General features: G+C 38.8%; 1 protein-coding gene across 42 annotated transcripts in view; it reads left to right on the top strand.

Annotated features, from left to right (window-relative positions):
• Positions 1-15,000, top strand: part of LOC122791684 (mucin-2-like) — a 732,148-nt gene that overhangs the window by 280,794 nt on the left and 436,354 nt on the right. For all 42 annotated transcript variants that reach the window (XM_044059549.1, XM_044059571.1, XM_044059534.1 and 39 more), the window contains one exon: positions 14,042-14,101. In XM_044059549.1, the coding sequence (XP_043915484.1) occupies positions 14,042-14,101 (60 nt within the window). The remainder of the gene's footprint in view (positions 1-14,041; positions 14,102-15,000) is intronic.

The following is a 15,000-nucleotide window of genomic DNA, read 5'->3' on the forward strand; positions in this document are numbered from 1 at the left end:
TTATCATGGAAATGATCAACAAAGACAAAAGCAACATTCAGACACTGGACCTAACCCAGCTTAGCTTCTTCAAGGTAAGGTCATGCCCACTAAACTTGGTGGACATCTTTGAGAAGATCAACAGTGGAATGGATGAGGGGACAATGGTGCATACTACCTACCTTTATCTGGTTATGGTGTTCAGTACAATACCCAACTTGGGTATAGTTGAAGAACTCCCCAAACTCACTGGATTGATAACTGGTTCACAGACAGGAAATAGAAAACCACCACTAAGAGACAGGTCACCAGGAGTGTATGTCAGGGCTCCATGCTGGGACCGCTCCTATTTAGCATCCACTTCTCAGATCTAAAGGCTAATGTCAAGTCCTTTGGCTTACCAACTACACAAATAACATTAAATTGGGAGGTGTCCTACTGACCAACTACACAAATAACATTAAATTGGGAGGTGTCCTAGACTCCCCTGTGATGCAGTCATCTTACAAGAGGTTAAAGAGGTTTTGTCACAGGAAGATGACAGGTGCCAAAGTCACAGATTCAAACTCATTGCCAAAAAAATGCATTTGACTGCCTTTTGGGAAAACTGTCACCCAAGGTAATTACTCCATCAATAAGACATCCCTAAGAGTTGACCTGGTAGTTAAGGATCGGAGAACATAATGTAGACAGTAATCTGGCCTTTAAACAATGTGGCAAAGGTAGTAAGAAAATAATTCTTTGCTGCCCAACTTATAATTAACAGCACGGCATCCAGGTCCAAGGAAGTCATAGTGCCACTTTATTTGGTTGGCCCTTATCAGATCCTTAATTGAGTATAATGCCCCTTTGGCATGTATCTGACCAGACACATGCAACAGTCGGAACACCCACTATGGTTCCTTACCAGGATAATCCAGGGTATAAACACATTATCCTGTACAGACCTCATAAAAGTCCTATCACTATAGTCTGTCTACTACAGCTTACTGAAAGGCGATTTGTGCCTGGAATACCGGGCATCCTCAGCTGTAGCTCTGATGGACCTTTTGCACATATGCAAAATGAACACCCTCAAAACCACTACTTCCAAGGATTTAAATTTTCCTTTTGACATAAATAAGACATGTTGGTGAGATAGATTTGTGCTTCAGAGGATAGCCATGCTCTGGAACAGACTTCCTTTTCATGTCATGGAGAGTCTATCACCAACCCTATTTATGCGTAACCTTGATGAATGAATAGAAATTTGGAAATTTACTTCAGGTCTTGTCCCCATGTCTGTGATAGACAGAGGCTGACAGGATGACCCAAATTAACACCCCCCCCTGCATAAACTCTAGAAACTTCCTAACACACCCACTCCTAATAAGTGCACATGATACATAGGGACAAATTGGGTTGGGGTGCATGGCTAGGCATTAGCTTAATATATACCTACAAACCTATGAACCCATCTGAGGACAATGATTCTCACTTCCTCAGTATTTAGTGAAGAGATTGATTCATACTTTGTAATCTGCAAGTATATGAAAACAATGACAGACGTTTCCTCAGTATTTAGTGAATAGATCGATTAATACGCTGTGATCTGCAAGTATCTGAGAACAATGACAGACATTTCCTCAGTATTTAGTGAAGAGATTGATTCATACTCTGTAATCTGCAAGTATCTGAGAACAATGATAGACATTTCCTTAGTATTTAGTGAAGAGATTGATTCCTACTCCCTTAGATTGATAGTTTTACCTACAATCTCCTCTCCAGCCCAATCATCTGGTATGGACCCGGCAGAGTGTGTGAGCCACATTACCACAGTGTGTTTAACATTTGCAACTGGCCCTGCATCTGTTTTATCCACAAACTGTGTAGGCACCAACTCCTATTGCTCCGCCTGAACTCCCTATATCAGGACTCCAAGCAGAGACAGTTCCATTAAACACAATCATTACCACAGTGTGTCTAACACTTGAGGCTGGCCCTCCATCTGTTTTATCCATGAACTGTGTGGACGCCAACTCCTATTTCTCTGCCTGACCTCCCTATATCAGGACTCCAAGTGGAGACAGTTCCATTAAACACAGTCATTGCCACATTGTTTCTAACACTTGAGGCTGGCCCTCCATCTGTTTTATCCATGAACTGTGTGGATGCCAACTCCTATTTCTCCGCCTGACCTCCCTATATCAGGACTCCAAGCGGAGACAGTTTCATTAAACACAGTCATTACCACAGTGTGTCTAACACTTGCAGCTGGCCCTCCATCTGTTTTATCCACAAACTGTGTAGGCACCAACTCCTATTGCTCCGCCTGACCTCCCTATATCAGGCATCCAAGCAGAGACAGTTCCATTAAACACAGTCATTGTCACAATGCGTCGAACACTTGCAGCTGGCCCTCCATCTGTTTTATCCATGAACTGTGTGGACGCCAACTCCTATTGCTCCACCTGACCTCCTTATATCAGGACTCCAGGCGGAGACAGTTCCATTAAACACAGTCATTACCACAGTGTGTCTAACACTTGCAGCTGGCCCTCCATCTGTTTTATCCACAAATTGTGTAGACACCAACTCCTATGGCTCCGCCTGACCTCCCTATATCAGGACTCCAAGCAGAGACAGTTCCATTAAACACAGTGTAGGTGTCTTCTTAAAAAGACTTGAATCTGTATCTTGATACAATGGTAAAGTTAGTTTCTCATTGTTAGTGGCTTGCACACTTGCAACCTCGTCCCCCAGCTTGCTTCTAGCCCCGTAGTGTTTCTTTTTATTCCTTTCCCTTTCCCCTACCATCTGCCCCACACCTAGCCTTTCCAAGCTTAGTTTACTTTGTGAGGCCACTAGATGGCATAGAACAAGCACACTTGAACCGCATGATTTCAAAACACATTTACCTGAAAAAGAAACAATTACTTGTAAACTCTGTCTTATCTCTTGTACAATTCCCCAACTAGTAAAGACACACTCTACCTCCTGCATTTGTGCTCCTTACCTGCAGCCTGTCGTGTTTGAAAACAAAACATAAAAAAATTCAATCAAAGTTATTGTTTAAAAAAGTGTCTGATAACCTGGCTGCTTACCTGCATTCTCGCATTCTATTTTACCTGATTGTTTTGTTTTTTTGTTTTTTTTTTTCAAATTTCGTGCCAATTTCTCAGCTGGGCCAGTGACTATCCAATAGGAATTTTCTTAATCCCCACCTTTCCCGACTGCTACGCCCTCCCCTCTCTCACCCAACCTAACACTATAACTAAAAGCCTGCATCTTCGGTGCCATCCCTTAGATTGATAGTTTTACCTACAATCCCCTCTCCAGCCCAATCATCTGGTATGGACCTGGCAGAGTGTGAGCCAGTGAGTGCATTTTTTTTTGTTTATAACTGTTTAACTATGTTAATAATCTAGCAATTTGCACCAGTTACGATAGAGTTATAGCAGCATGCATGTAACAGGATCTTCACTGCTTTATGAGACAATGGCGATACTACTAAACAGCAAATGAGCATTGTGGTTTCCACTCAAAAGTTTAATTTGATACTGCTACTGAAAAGAAAATATTTAATATAGCTATATATGATTAATCTTTAGACAGCATCCAGTAAAGTAAAGAAAGCTGCGCAATTTAATTTCTGATTTGATTTCAGTAAAGCAAAGGAAGCTGCACAATTTCATTTCTTATTTGGCTCTCTTAAAACGCTACCAGCTAAGTTAAGTAGTTAGCTCAGTTTTTTCTTAAAATGCTACCAGTTAAGCTAAGTAATCAGCTCAGTTTTCTTCTTACTTGTTATTACATTCAGGGCACTGTATAGCTTTTCTTGGCTGTTATAATGAACATTTTACTCAGAATTAAGTAATTACCTCAGCTGTTACGCATTGTTAATTTCAGGGCACTGTATGACTTTTTATGGTTGCTACACTGAATTATTTACTTGTGGCTATGTGGTACATTTGATGGTATAGCTATCGCTAACAAATTGCATTTAATGATTGAATTTAACTGTGTGCTTAGTCCTTTCAACTCTCTTTTCTCTGCTTCTACCCCCTTAACATTCTGCCTGTTACCCCTCTATATCTTGATACTAGCCCTCTTTCACTCTCTATCCTGCTGCTAATCTCCCTCAGCCACCTAAGTGCTTATTTTCTTCCTTTTTCTTTTACAGCATTGCCACAGTGTGTCCAACACTTACAGCTGGCCCTCCATCTGATTTTTCCACGAACTGTGTGGACGCCAACTCCTATTGCTCCGCCTGACCTCCCTATATCAGGACTCCAAGTAGAGACAGTTCTATTAAACATAGTGTAGATGTCATCTTAAAAAGACTTGAATCTGTATCTTGATACAATGGTAAAGTTAGTTTCTCATTGTTAGTGGCTTGCACACTTGCGACCTCGTCCCCCAGCTTGCTTCTAGCCCCGTATCGTTTCTTTCTGTTCCTTTCCCTTTCCCCTACGATCTGCCCCGCACCTAGCCTTTCCAAGCTTAGTTTATTTTGTGAGGCCACTAGATGGCAGCATAGAACAAGCTTGCTTGAAGCGCACAATTTCAAAACACATTTACCTGAAAAAAGAAACAATTACTTGTAACCTCTGTCTTACCTCTCGCACAATTCCCCAGTTAGAAAAGACGCACTCTACCGCCTGCATTTCTGCTTCTTACCTGCAGCCTGTCATGTTTAAAAAACAAAACATAAAAAAAGTAAATCAAAGCTATTGTTTAAAAAAGTGTCTGAAAACCTGGCTACTTACCTCAATTCTAGCATTCTATTTTACCTGATTGTTTTTTTTTTCAAATTTTGCACCACTTTCTCAGCTGGGCCAGCCCCACTCCATTCACCCTCGCTACGCTTGGGCTCTCTCCGCTCCCCTACCCTACCCCCATTCCCACCAATCCCCTTATAAATCACATTTATATCTAGCCTTGCCCTTCTTACCTCTTCTACATCCAACCACACATCACCACCTCACACTCACCAACCATCCCCTACCACAACTCCACAAATCTAAAAGATACTCCACCCCTTCCTGTCTCCTTACTCCCAGTAAATCCCTCCCTCTAACCACACCAACTCACCTAGCCAAACACAACTTCTACTACCACTCACAACCACTACTATTATATCTTACTAAAGTCTCTACTTATCACCTTCTACTCCACCTGTAAAAAAAAAAAAAAAACTACACTATCTTCCTCTCTACCTTTACTTACAACACACTTCCTGTACTGTCAATCTATCCCATACCATCCTATTTGTCTTAAAACCATCCATATACCCTGTAAAACTCTCTCACTGCATCCTTTGCCACAAAACTGTACAACAATGCCTCTCCTAACCAACATCATTCTTATTGCACTCTCTCTATACTTCTCCTTACTTCTAAAACTACTACTTACTTCTAAAACTATTCCACCTTCCCTAAGATTCCCTACAATAGCTAGTCATACTCACACCCTCCCTAGCTACTCAGTAATCAGCTCATCTCTTTACAGCACAGACTTAATCTTACATAAAAAACTAATACTCCTTTGCCCCCTAAATCACCCCTCCTACAACCAAGTCTATAAACACAACCTTAACCAAACTAACAAGAGTCTATCAAGAACATTTTACAAGCCAAACAAAAAATCTCCAACAAGCATTCGCCCTACCTTCTGGAACCTGACCCTATCCAGCAATGTACATCCCGACCCCGGCCCTTCTTCCCACACAAACAACTCCCCCAACTCCACACAAGATATTCAATTCACCACAATCAACACCCAAAGCATTAGAAATAAAATTCCACAACTGCATGCATGGGTCAGTCAGTACAAGCCTGACTTTACTGCCATCACTGAAACATGGCTAAAACCATGCATCAAGGACTCTGAATTCCTACCCCCCCCAATCACTCCTGCCTCAGAAGTGACAGGCTTCACAAAAAAAGGTGTAGGCATTGCATTACTTTTCCTGAACTCCCACACAGTCATTCCTTACTCAATCCAATACCCACTTCTTTTCAACGCAGAAATCCTAATCGCATTACTAAAACTTAATAACTGCAAATCCCTATGTAGCATAGTCCTATACATACCCCTTGGCAACAACATTCCTATTTTAGAGGAAATTCTTGCCTGGACAACCAGTAACATAGATAATGAACTGTAATCCTAGCTGACACAAACATCAATTGACTAGATATCACTAAGAACCCCTCTACAGGTGTCAACCTACACAAATATACTCAACTAATCTCAAATATAACCAGACACAATAATAAAAACAACAATAGATCCATCTTGGACTGGATCTTAGTTTCTGACCCTGACAAACTCTCTTCCTCGGGCACTCTACCAGATTGTATCAGTGACCACTCACATACATAATGTGCAAGCCCACCTCTATATCACATATACATCAATATCATTACACCAGAGACCTATCCAACTTCTCCCCTGATACCCTCAACAACACAAACTGCAGTCCATTAAAAACTCTCCTTCTCAATGAGGCAGTAGAATTTTTAACTCTAAATTTCTCAAAATACTAAATAGCTTAGCTCCACTCAGGCTTAAGAGAATTAGAGCAAAACATGCTACCTGGCTAACAAAGTCCACAAAGCAAATTATAGCCACAAGAGATAAAGCCTGGAAAAGCTGGAATAAAAATAAAACTTCACCCAACCTATTACAGTACAAGCAACTTCGTAATCAAGCCAAACAGTTATAAAAAATAAAAAAGACTACTTCCAAAACATCCAAAATCAACACAGACAAAACCCTAAAACCTTCTGGTGTGCTATAAACTCCTTACTCCACCCAGGGACAAAAAACAACCCCTGCTCTGACCCTGAAAAATCTCCCACTGATATAGCCTCACTCTTTAACAATTACTTTATTGATACCATTGCAAAACTAGCCACCTCCTTTCCACCTATCAACACCAACTCTCACACTACACCCTCTGTACCTAACAGGACCACCACCCCTGTACCTACCTTCTCATAATCACCCATTCCAACATCTGCCATCAAAAAACTTCTCCATAAACTAAAACCCTGTACTAATGCCCCAGATAACCTACCTTCAGAATACCTACTACTAGCTGCCCCTTCTATAGCTTATCCTGTCAGTATCCTCCTTAATAGATCCCTATTTATGTGTAACCTTGATGAATGGATGAAAAATCTGAAATTCACCCCAGGTCTTGCCCCCATGTCTGTGATAGACAGAGGCAGACAGTATTCCCCAAATTAACATTCCCCCCTCATAACGTCTAGAGACTTAATAACGTACCCACTCCTAATAAGTAGAGTGTAAATAATAGAGACAAAATTGGGTTGGGGGCATGGCTAGGCTCATAAAGGCCAAATGTGTCATCAGTTTAATATATACCTACAAACCTATGAACCCATCTGAGAACAATGATTCTCACGTCCTCAGTATTTATTGAATAGATTGATTCATACTCTGTAATCTGCAAGTATTTGAGAACAATGACAGACATTTCCTCAGTATTTAGTGAAGAGATTGATTCATACTCTGTAATCTGCAAGTATCTGAGAACAATGACAGACATTTCCTCAGTATTTAGTGAAGAGATTGATTCATATTCTGTAATCTGCAAGTATCTGAGAACAATGACAGACATTTCCTCAGTATTTAGTGAAGAGATTGATTCATACTCTGTAATCTGCAAGTATCTGAGAACAATGACAGACGTTTCCTCAGTATTTAGTGAAGAGATTGATCCATACTCTGTAATCTGCAAGTATCTGAGAACAATGACAGACGTTTCCTCAGTATTTAGTGAAGAGATTGATCCATACTCTGTAATCTGCAAGTATTTGAGAACAATGACAGACATTTCCTCAGTATTTAGTGAAGAGATTGATTCATTCTCTGTAATCTGCAAGTATCTGAGAACAATGACAGACATTTCCCCAATATTTAGTGAAGAGATTGATTCATACTCTGTAATCTGCAAGTATCTGAGAACAATGACATACATTCCCTCAGTATTTAGTGAGGTGATTGATTCATTCTCTGTAATCTGCAAGTATCTGAGAACAATGACAGACATTTCCTCAGTATTTAGTGAAGAGATTGATTCATACTCTGTAATCTGCAAGTATCTGAGAACAATGGCAGACATTTCCCCAATATTTAGTGAAGAGATTGATTCATACTCTGTAATCTGCAAGTATGTGAGAACAATGACAGACATTTCCTCAGTATTTAGTGAAGAGATTGATTCATACTCTGTAATCTGCAAGTATCTGAGAACAATGACAGACATTTCCTCAGTATTTAGTGAAGAGATTGATTCATACTCTGTAATCTGCAAGTATCTGAGAACAATGACAGACGTTTCCTCAGTATTTATTGAATAGATTGATTCATACTCTGTAATCTGCAAGTATCTGAGAACAATGACAGACATTTCCTCAGTATTTAGTGAAGAGATTGATTCCTACTCAGTGATACTGCACCTCTCTAACAACAATGAAACACATTTCCTTAGCATTTAGTGAGGTGATTGATTCATAATTAGTAACCTTGCAGGTATCTGACAATAAGGGCTCACGCTTTCTCAATATTTAGTAAAGTGATTTATTCATAATCTGTAACTCTGCAGATATCTGAGAAGAATGACAAACACTTCAAAGTATTCAGTGAAGAGATTGATTTATTAACCGTGACCCACCAGGTATTTGATAACAATGATACATGCTTCCTTAATATTTAGTGAAGAGATTAATTCATAATCAGTGACCCTGCCAGCATCTCATAACCATAATACACATTTCCTCAGCATTGATTAAAGAGATTGATTCATAATCTGTGACTCTGCAGGTGTATGAGGAAAATGCCAAATACTTCCTCAGTATTTAGTGAAGAGATTGATTCATAATCAGTGACCCTGCAGGTATATGAGGACAGTGAGACACACTTCCTCAGTATTTAAGGAGGTGACTGACTCACACTCAATGACCCTGCAAATACCTGAAAAGAATTAAAATTGAATGAGGTGACTGAATCATATTCAGTAACTCTCCTGGCATCTAATGACAATGGCACATATTTCATCAGTACTTAGCGAAGCTGACTGATTCCTAGTCAGTGACTTTGCAGGTATCTGAGAACAATAACAAACACTTCCTCAGTACTCAGAGAAGAGATTGATTCATAATATGTGGCCCCACAGGTATCTGCGAACAGTGACTCACACTTCCTAAGTGTTTATTGAGGCTGTTGATTCATAATTAGTGAGACTGCATGTATCAGAGAAAAATGACACCCATTTCCTCAGTATTTAGAGTGGCAACTGATGCACAGTCATTGATATTACAAGTATCTGAGAACAAGGGTATGAATTTCTTCAGTATTTAATGAGATACTCTGGGTCACACTGCTCATATCCTAGGATAATATCTGCTTGCATTCTACAACTCCATGATAATCTGTCATTCCTTTTTATACAATGCACAGTATGGTGACTACATAGTTATTACTAGCTGATTAGTAGCTGCAAGAAAGTTATTCTGAAAATGTCTAACACATTCTGCAGAAGAATATGCATAATAAAACAATATGAATGTGCTCAGGTTTTGAAGTATGTTGCTCAATGAAATGTTTGATTTTTATCTTCTTTTCACAGAGAGTGGGGAAATTAAATCACATGGCAGTTTTGAAAATGAAAATCATCAAATTACTTCAAATAAAAGCATTTCATTTTATGTTGCTTACTAAACAAAAGCCTGCCTATCTAAGATTATCTTGTTTGGCAGTTATAAAAAGAAAAACAAAGTCAGCTGATGTAAACAACAATATATTGGTCTTCCTATCTGTGTCTATCTATATTTATCTATTTATCTATAGAGATCTCCATATCTATCTATATACCTATCTGTATGTATACTACTCTGTCAGTGTATTGGTCCATAATAAGTAAACATGAAAGAACTTGAGAACAACACCGCACACTTCATCAGTATTTATTGAAGCAAATGATTCATAATCAGTGATCTGCAGGTATCTCCATAATGACAGGAGATCTCTAATTAAACTAAACAGGAAATAAAGAGGACTAATTAAGTCCAACAAGGCCAGTTATGAGGTTAAGATAGCCTTACATGCTACAGACAACCACAAGGCCTTCTACAGCTATGTCCAAAACCTCAAAGGCAGCACACATCAGTATGCCGAACTGGTGGTTAGTTGCCCGACCTTCAGTGAGCACAGCAACACAGCAAATTTGCTGGCTGACAAATTCAGCTCAAATCTCACTAACCACTCACCCTGTCACCCCCAAGGAAATACCTACTAGCAACCCTGTCCAACTACTCACTGGGAGCAAGTACTGGCGGTTCTCACTAAGCCTCAGTGGGCCCTGACAATATCTTGGGATGGATCCAAAATAGCTTAAAAAAGACCTGTCAGGAGAACTTTAGTCCCTTTACAGCCTCAAAACAGGCTTTGGTCCATGAGAACTGAGGACTGCAACATTTATTCCACTTCATAAGGGTGGACCTGTAACCAACGCTAGAAACTACAGACCTAGACCATTGAATGAATTATCATGAAAATGATCAACAAAGACATAGCCAACCTTCATAAACTGGACCCAGCCTAGTTTGTTTTTGACAGGGGAAAGTCATGGCTACTAAACTTGGCTGACTTTTTTTGAGATGGTGACCAAGTACATAGATGAGGGGAAATGGTGCGTATCTCCTACACAGACCTGACTTAGGTGTTCAGTACAATACCACACATGGGTATGGTTGACAGAGTCACCACACTGGGCATAAACCATACAAAACTTGCTGGATTGCCAGCTGTCTCAAAGACAGGACTCATAAAGTCAGGAGGGATAAGACCACCACCCCTTAGAGACTGGTCACCAGCAGCGTACCTCAGGGCTCCATACTGGGACCACTTTTATTTAGCATCTACTTCTTGGATGTAAAGGCTAATGTCAAGGGTGTTTGGCTGACAAAGTTTATAGATGACTGCAAATTGGGTGCTATCATAGACCCCCTATGACACAAACATCTTACAAGAGGTTCTACCACATTCAAATGACTGGTGCCAAAGTTACAGATTAAAACTTAATGCCTGGAAATGCATTTATACTGCCTTTTGGAAAAACTGTCACCCAGACTAATTACTCTATCGATAAGCCACTCCTAAGAGTTTACCTGGTAGACAGATATTTGGGAAAATATATAGACAGTAATTAGGCATTTGACCAGTATGCGGCCAAGGCAGTAAGAAAATCATTCTACATTACCCAGTTTATTAAGGGCATGGCATCCAGGTCCAAGGAAGTCATAGTGCCACTTTATTTGGTCCTTATCAGACCCATAATTGAGTATAATACTCCCTTCAGTATGTACCTGACCAGACATATGCAACAGTTGGAATGCCTATTGTCCTACAGAGATCACCTTAAAGCCCTATCTCTGTACTTGGTCTTCCACAGGTTACTGAGAGGCGATCTATGCCTGGTATAAAAGTATCTTCAAATCCAGCACTGATGGAATATTTGCACATCCTCGAAATGAGCAGCATCAGAACCACTATATGCAAGGATTTAAATTTTGCTTGTGAAATAAATAAGACATTTTGGATAGACAGATATATGTGAAGATCCCCATTCTCTGCAACAGGCCCCCCATCCATGTGAAACAGAGTTTCATCCCTTAACTCTTTTTAAGCATAACCTTGAGCAACGCATCAGAACCTGGAAACTCACTCTGTTCTGACTCCCATGTCTCTGATATATAGAGAAAGACATTAATGCCCAAACTAACATACCACACACATAACCTCTACAAACTTCTTGACAGACATACCCCTCCTAATAAATGTCCATGATACATAAATACAAAACTGAGTTGGGTTGCACGGCTAGGCTTATATAGGCCCCAGTGCTCGTTAACCTAGTATATAGCTATGAACCTATGAACCTATTTGTGAACAATAACAAACATGTCCTCATTATTTAGTGAAGAGATTATTTCATAACCAGTGAGCCTGCAGGTATTTCAGGACAATGACAGACACTTTCCCAGTATTTAGTGAAGAGATTATTTCATAACCAGTGAGCCTACAGGTATTTGAGGACAATGATAGACACTTTCTGAGTATTTAGTGAAGAGATTAGTTCATAACCAGTGAGCCTACAGGTATTTGAGGACAATGACAGACACTTTTTCAGTATTTAGTGAAGAGATTAGTTCATAACCAGTGAGCCTGCAGGTATTTGAGGACAATGATAGACACTTTCTCAGTATTTAGTGAAAAGATTAGTTCATAACCAGTGAGCCTGCAGGTATTTGAGGACGACAGACACTTTCTCAGTATTTAGTGAAGAGATTAGTTCATAACCAGTGGACCTGCAGGTATTTGAGGACAATGATAGACACTTTCTCAGTATTTAGTGAAGAGATTAGTTCATAACCAGTGAGCCTGCAGGTATTTGAGGACAATGACAGACACTTTTTCAGTATTTAGTGAAGAGATTATTTCATAACCAGTGAGCCTGCAGGTATTTGAGGACAATGACAGACACTTTCTCAGTATTTAGTGAAGAGATTAGTTAATAATCAGTGAGCCTGCAGGTATTTCCGAACAATGACACTTTCCCAGTATTTAGTGAAGAGGATAGTTCATAACCAGTGACCCTGCAGGTATTTCAGGACAATGACAGACACTTTCCCAGTATTTAGTGAAGAGATTAGTTCATAACCAGTGAGCCTGCAGGTATTTGAGGACAATGACAGACACTATCTCAGTATTTAGTGAAGAGATTAGTTCATAACCAGTGAGCCTGCAGGTATTTGTGGACAATGATAGACACTTTCTCAGTATTTAGTGAAGAGATTAGTTCATAACCAGTGAGCCTGCAGGTATTTGAGGACAATGATAGACACTTTCTCAGTATTTAGTGAAGAGATTAGTTCATAACCAGTGAGCCTACAGGTATTTGAGGACAATGACAGACACTTTTTCAGTATTTAGTGAAGAGATTAGTTCATAACCAGTGAGCCTGCAGGTATTTGAGGACAATGATAGACACTTTCTCAGTATTTAGTGAAAAGATTAGTTCATAACCAGTGAGCCTACAGGTATTTGAGGACAATGACAGACACTTTTTCAGTATTTAGTGAAGAGATTAGTTCATAACCAGTGAGCCTACAGGTATTTGAGGACAATGACAGACACTTTCTCAGTATTTAGTGAAGAGATTAGTTCATAACCAATGAGCCTGCAGGTATTTGAGGACAATGATAGACACTTTCTCAGTATTTAGTGAAGAGATTAGTTCATAACCAGTGGACCTGCAGGTATTTGAGGACAATGACAGACACTTTCTCAGTATTTAGTGAAGAGATTAGTTCATAACCAGTGAGCCTGCAGGTATTTGAGGAAAATGACAGACACTTTTTCAGTATTTAGTGAAGAGGTTAGTTCATAACCAGTGAGCCTGCAGGTATTTGAGGACAATGACAGACACTTTCCCAATATTTAGTTGGATGGTTGTTTCATAATCAGTGACACTTCAGGTATCTGAGGACAATGACAGATTCCTTCTCATTACTTACTGAGGAAATTGATTTATAATAAGTCAAATTGCAGGTATCTGAAACAAAGACTCGCTCTTCCTCAGTATTTAGTGAAGCTATTGATTCATAATCAGTCAGACTGCACATATCTAAAAACAGTGATACTCACTTCCTCAGTATTTAGAAAGGTGACTGAGTCACACTCAGTGACTCTACAGGGATATGAGAACACTGATACACACTTTGTCAATTCGAAATGCTCCAGAGCAGACAATTGATGGCCTAGGATGATATCTGCTTGCAGTCTACAACTCCTTAATAATCTGTCATTCCTTTTTATACAGTGCATATTATGGTCAATACATAGTTATAACTAGCTGCAAGCATAATATTCTGAAAATGCCTAACACAGTCTGCATAAGAATATGTTTAATACAGCAATATGAATTCTCTCAGTTTTTGAAGCATGCTGATGGATATGACATGTTTGATTTTTATCTTCTTATCCACAGATAGTGGGAAAATGAAATCACATGAGAGCTTTGAAAATGAAGGTCATCAAATTAAATCAAGTAAGAGCATTTCATTTTATAATGCTTGTTGAACAAACGCCTCTCTACCCTCGTTTACATCTTTTTGTATTTATAATCAAGGATACTGCTGTAAGCAACAATATACCTGTATTTATCTATATATGTGTATGTATGTATATGTATATATATATATATATATATATATATATATATATATATATATTTATAAAATGCTATATATATATATATATATATATATATATATATATATATATATATATATATATATATAATGCTATATATATATATATATATATATATATAGTGCTATATATATATATCTCACAGGAAAATAACTTACTTGGGTGGCATAAGCCAGGGAACCTTGTTGGCTAGGCTTAATTAGGCCCTTGGGTCGACAGCCTATTACCTACCTATGAACCTATATATATATATATATATATATATATATATATATATATATATATATATATATATATATATACACACATATATATATATATATATATATATATATATCACATATATATATATATATATATATATATATATATATATATATATATATGCATATGTATGCTACTCTGTCAGTGTATTGATCCATAATCAGTATCTCCCATAATGATAGGAAATCTCTAATTAAACTAAACAGGAAACAAAGATAACTAATTAAGTCCAGCAAGGTCAGTTATGAGGTTAAGGTATCCTCAAAGCCAAGGCCTTCTACAGCTATGTCCAAAACCTCAAAGGCAGCACACATCAATATGCTGAACTGGTGTTCAATTGTGCTACCTTTACAGAGCTGAGCAACATAGAAAATTTTCTGGCTGACATATTCAGTTCAAACTTCGCTAACTACTCCCCCGTGTCTGTCCATAATACAAACTAGAAAACCCCTCCAACTATTTACAGGGAAC

This window comes from Protopterus annectens, chromosome 17.part0 (assembly GCF_019279795.1).
Source record: "Protopterus annectens isolate FY-2018-M chromosome 17.part0, PAN1.0, whole genome shotgun sequence".
NCBI lineage: Eukaryota > Metazoa > Chordata > Ceratodontiformes > Protopteridae > Protopterus > Protopterus annectens.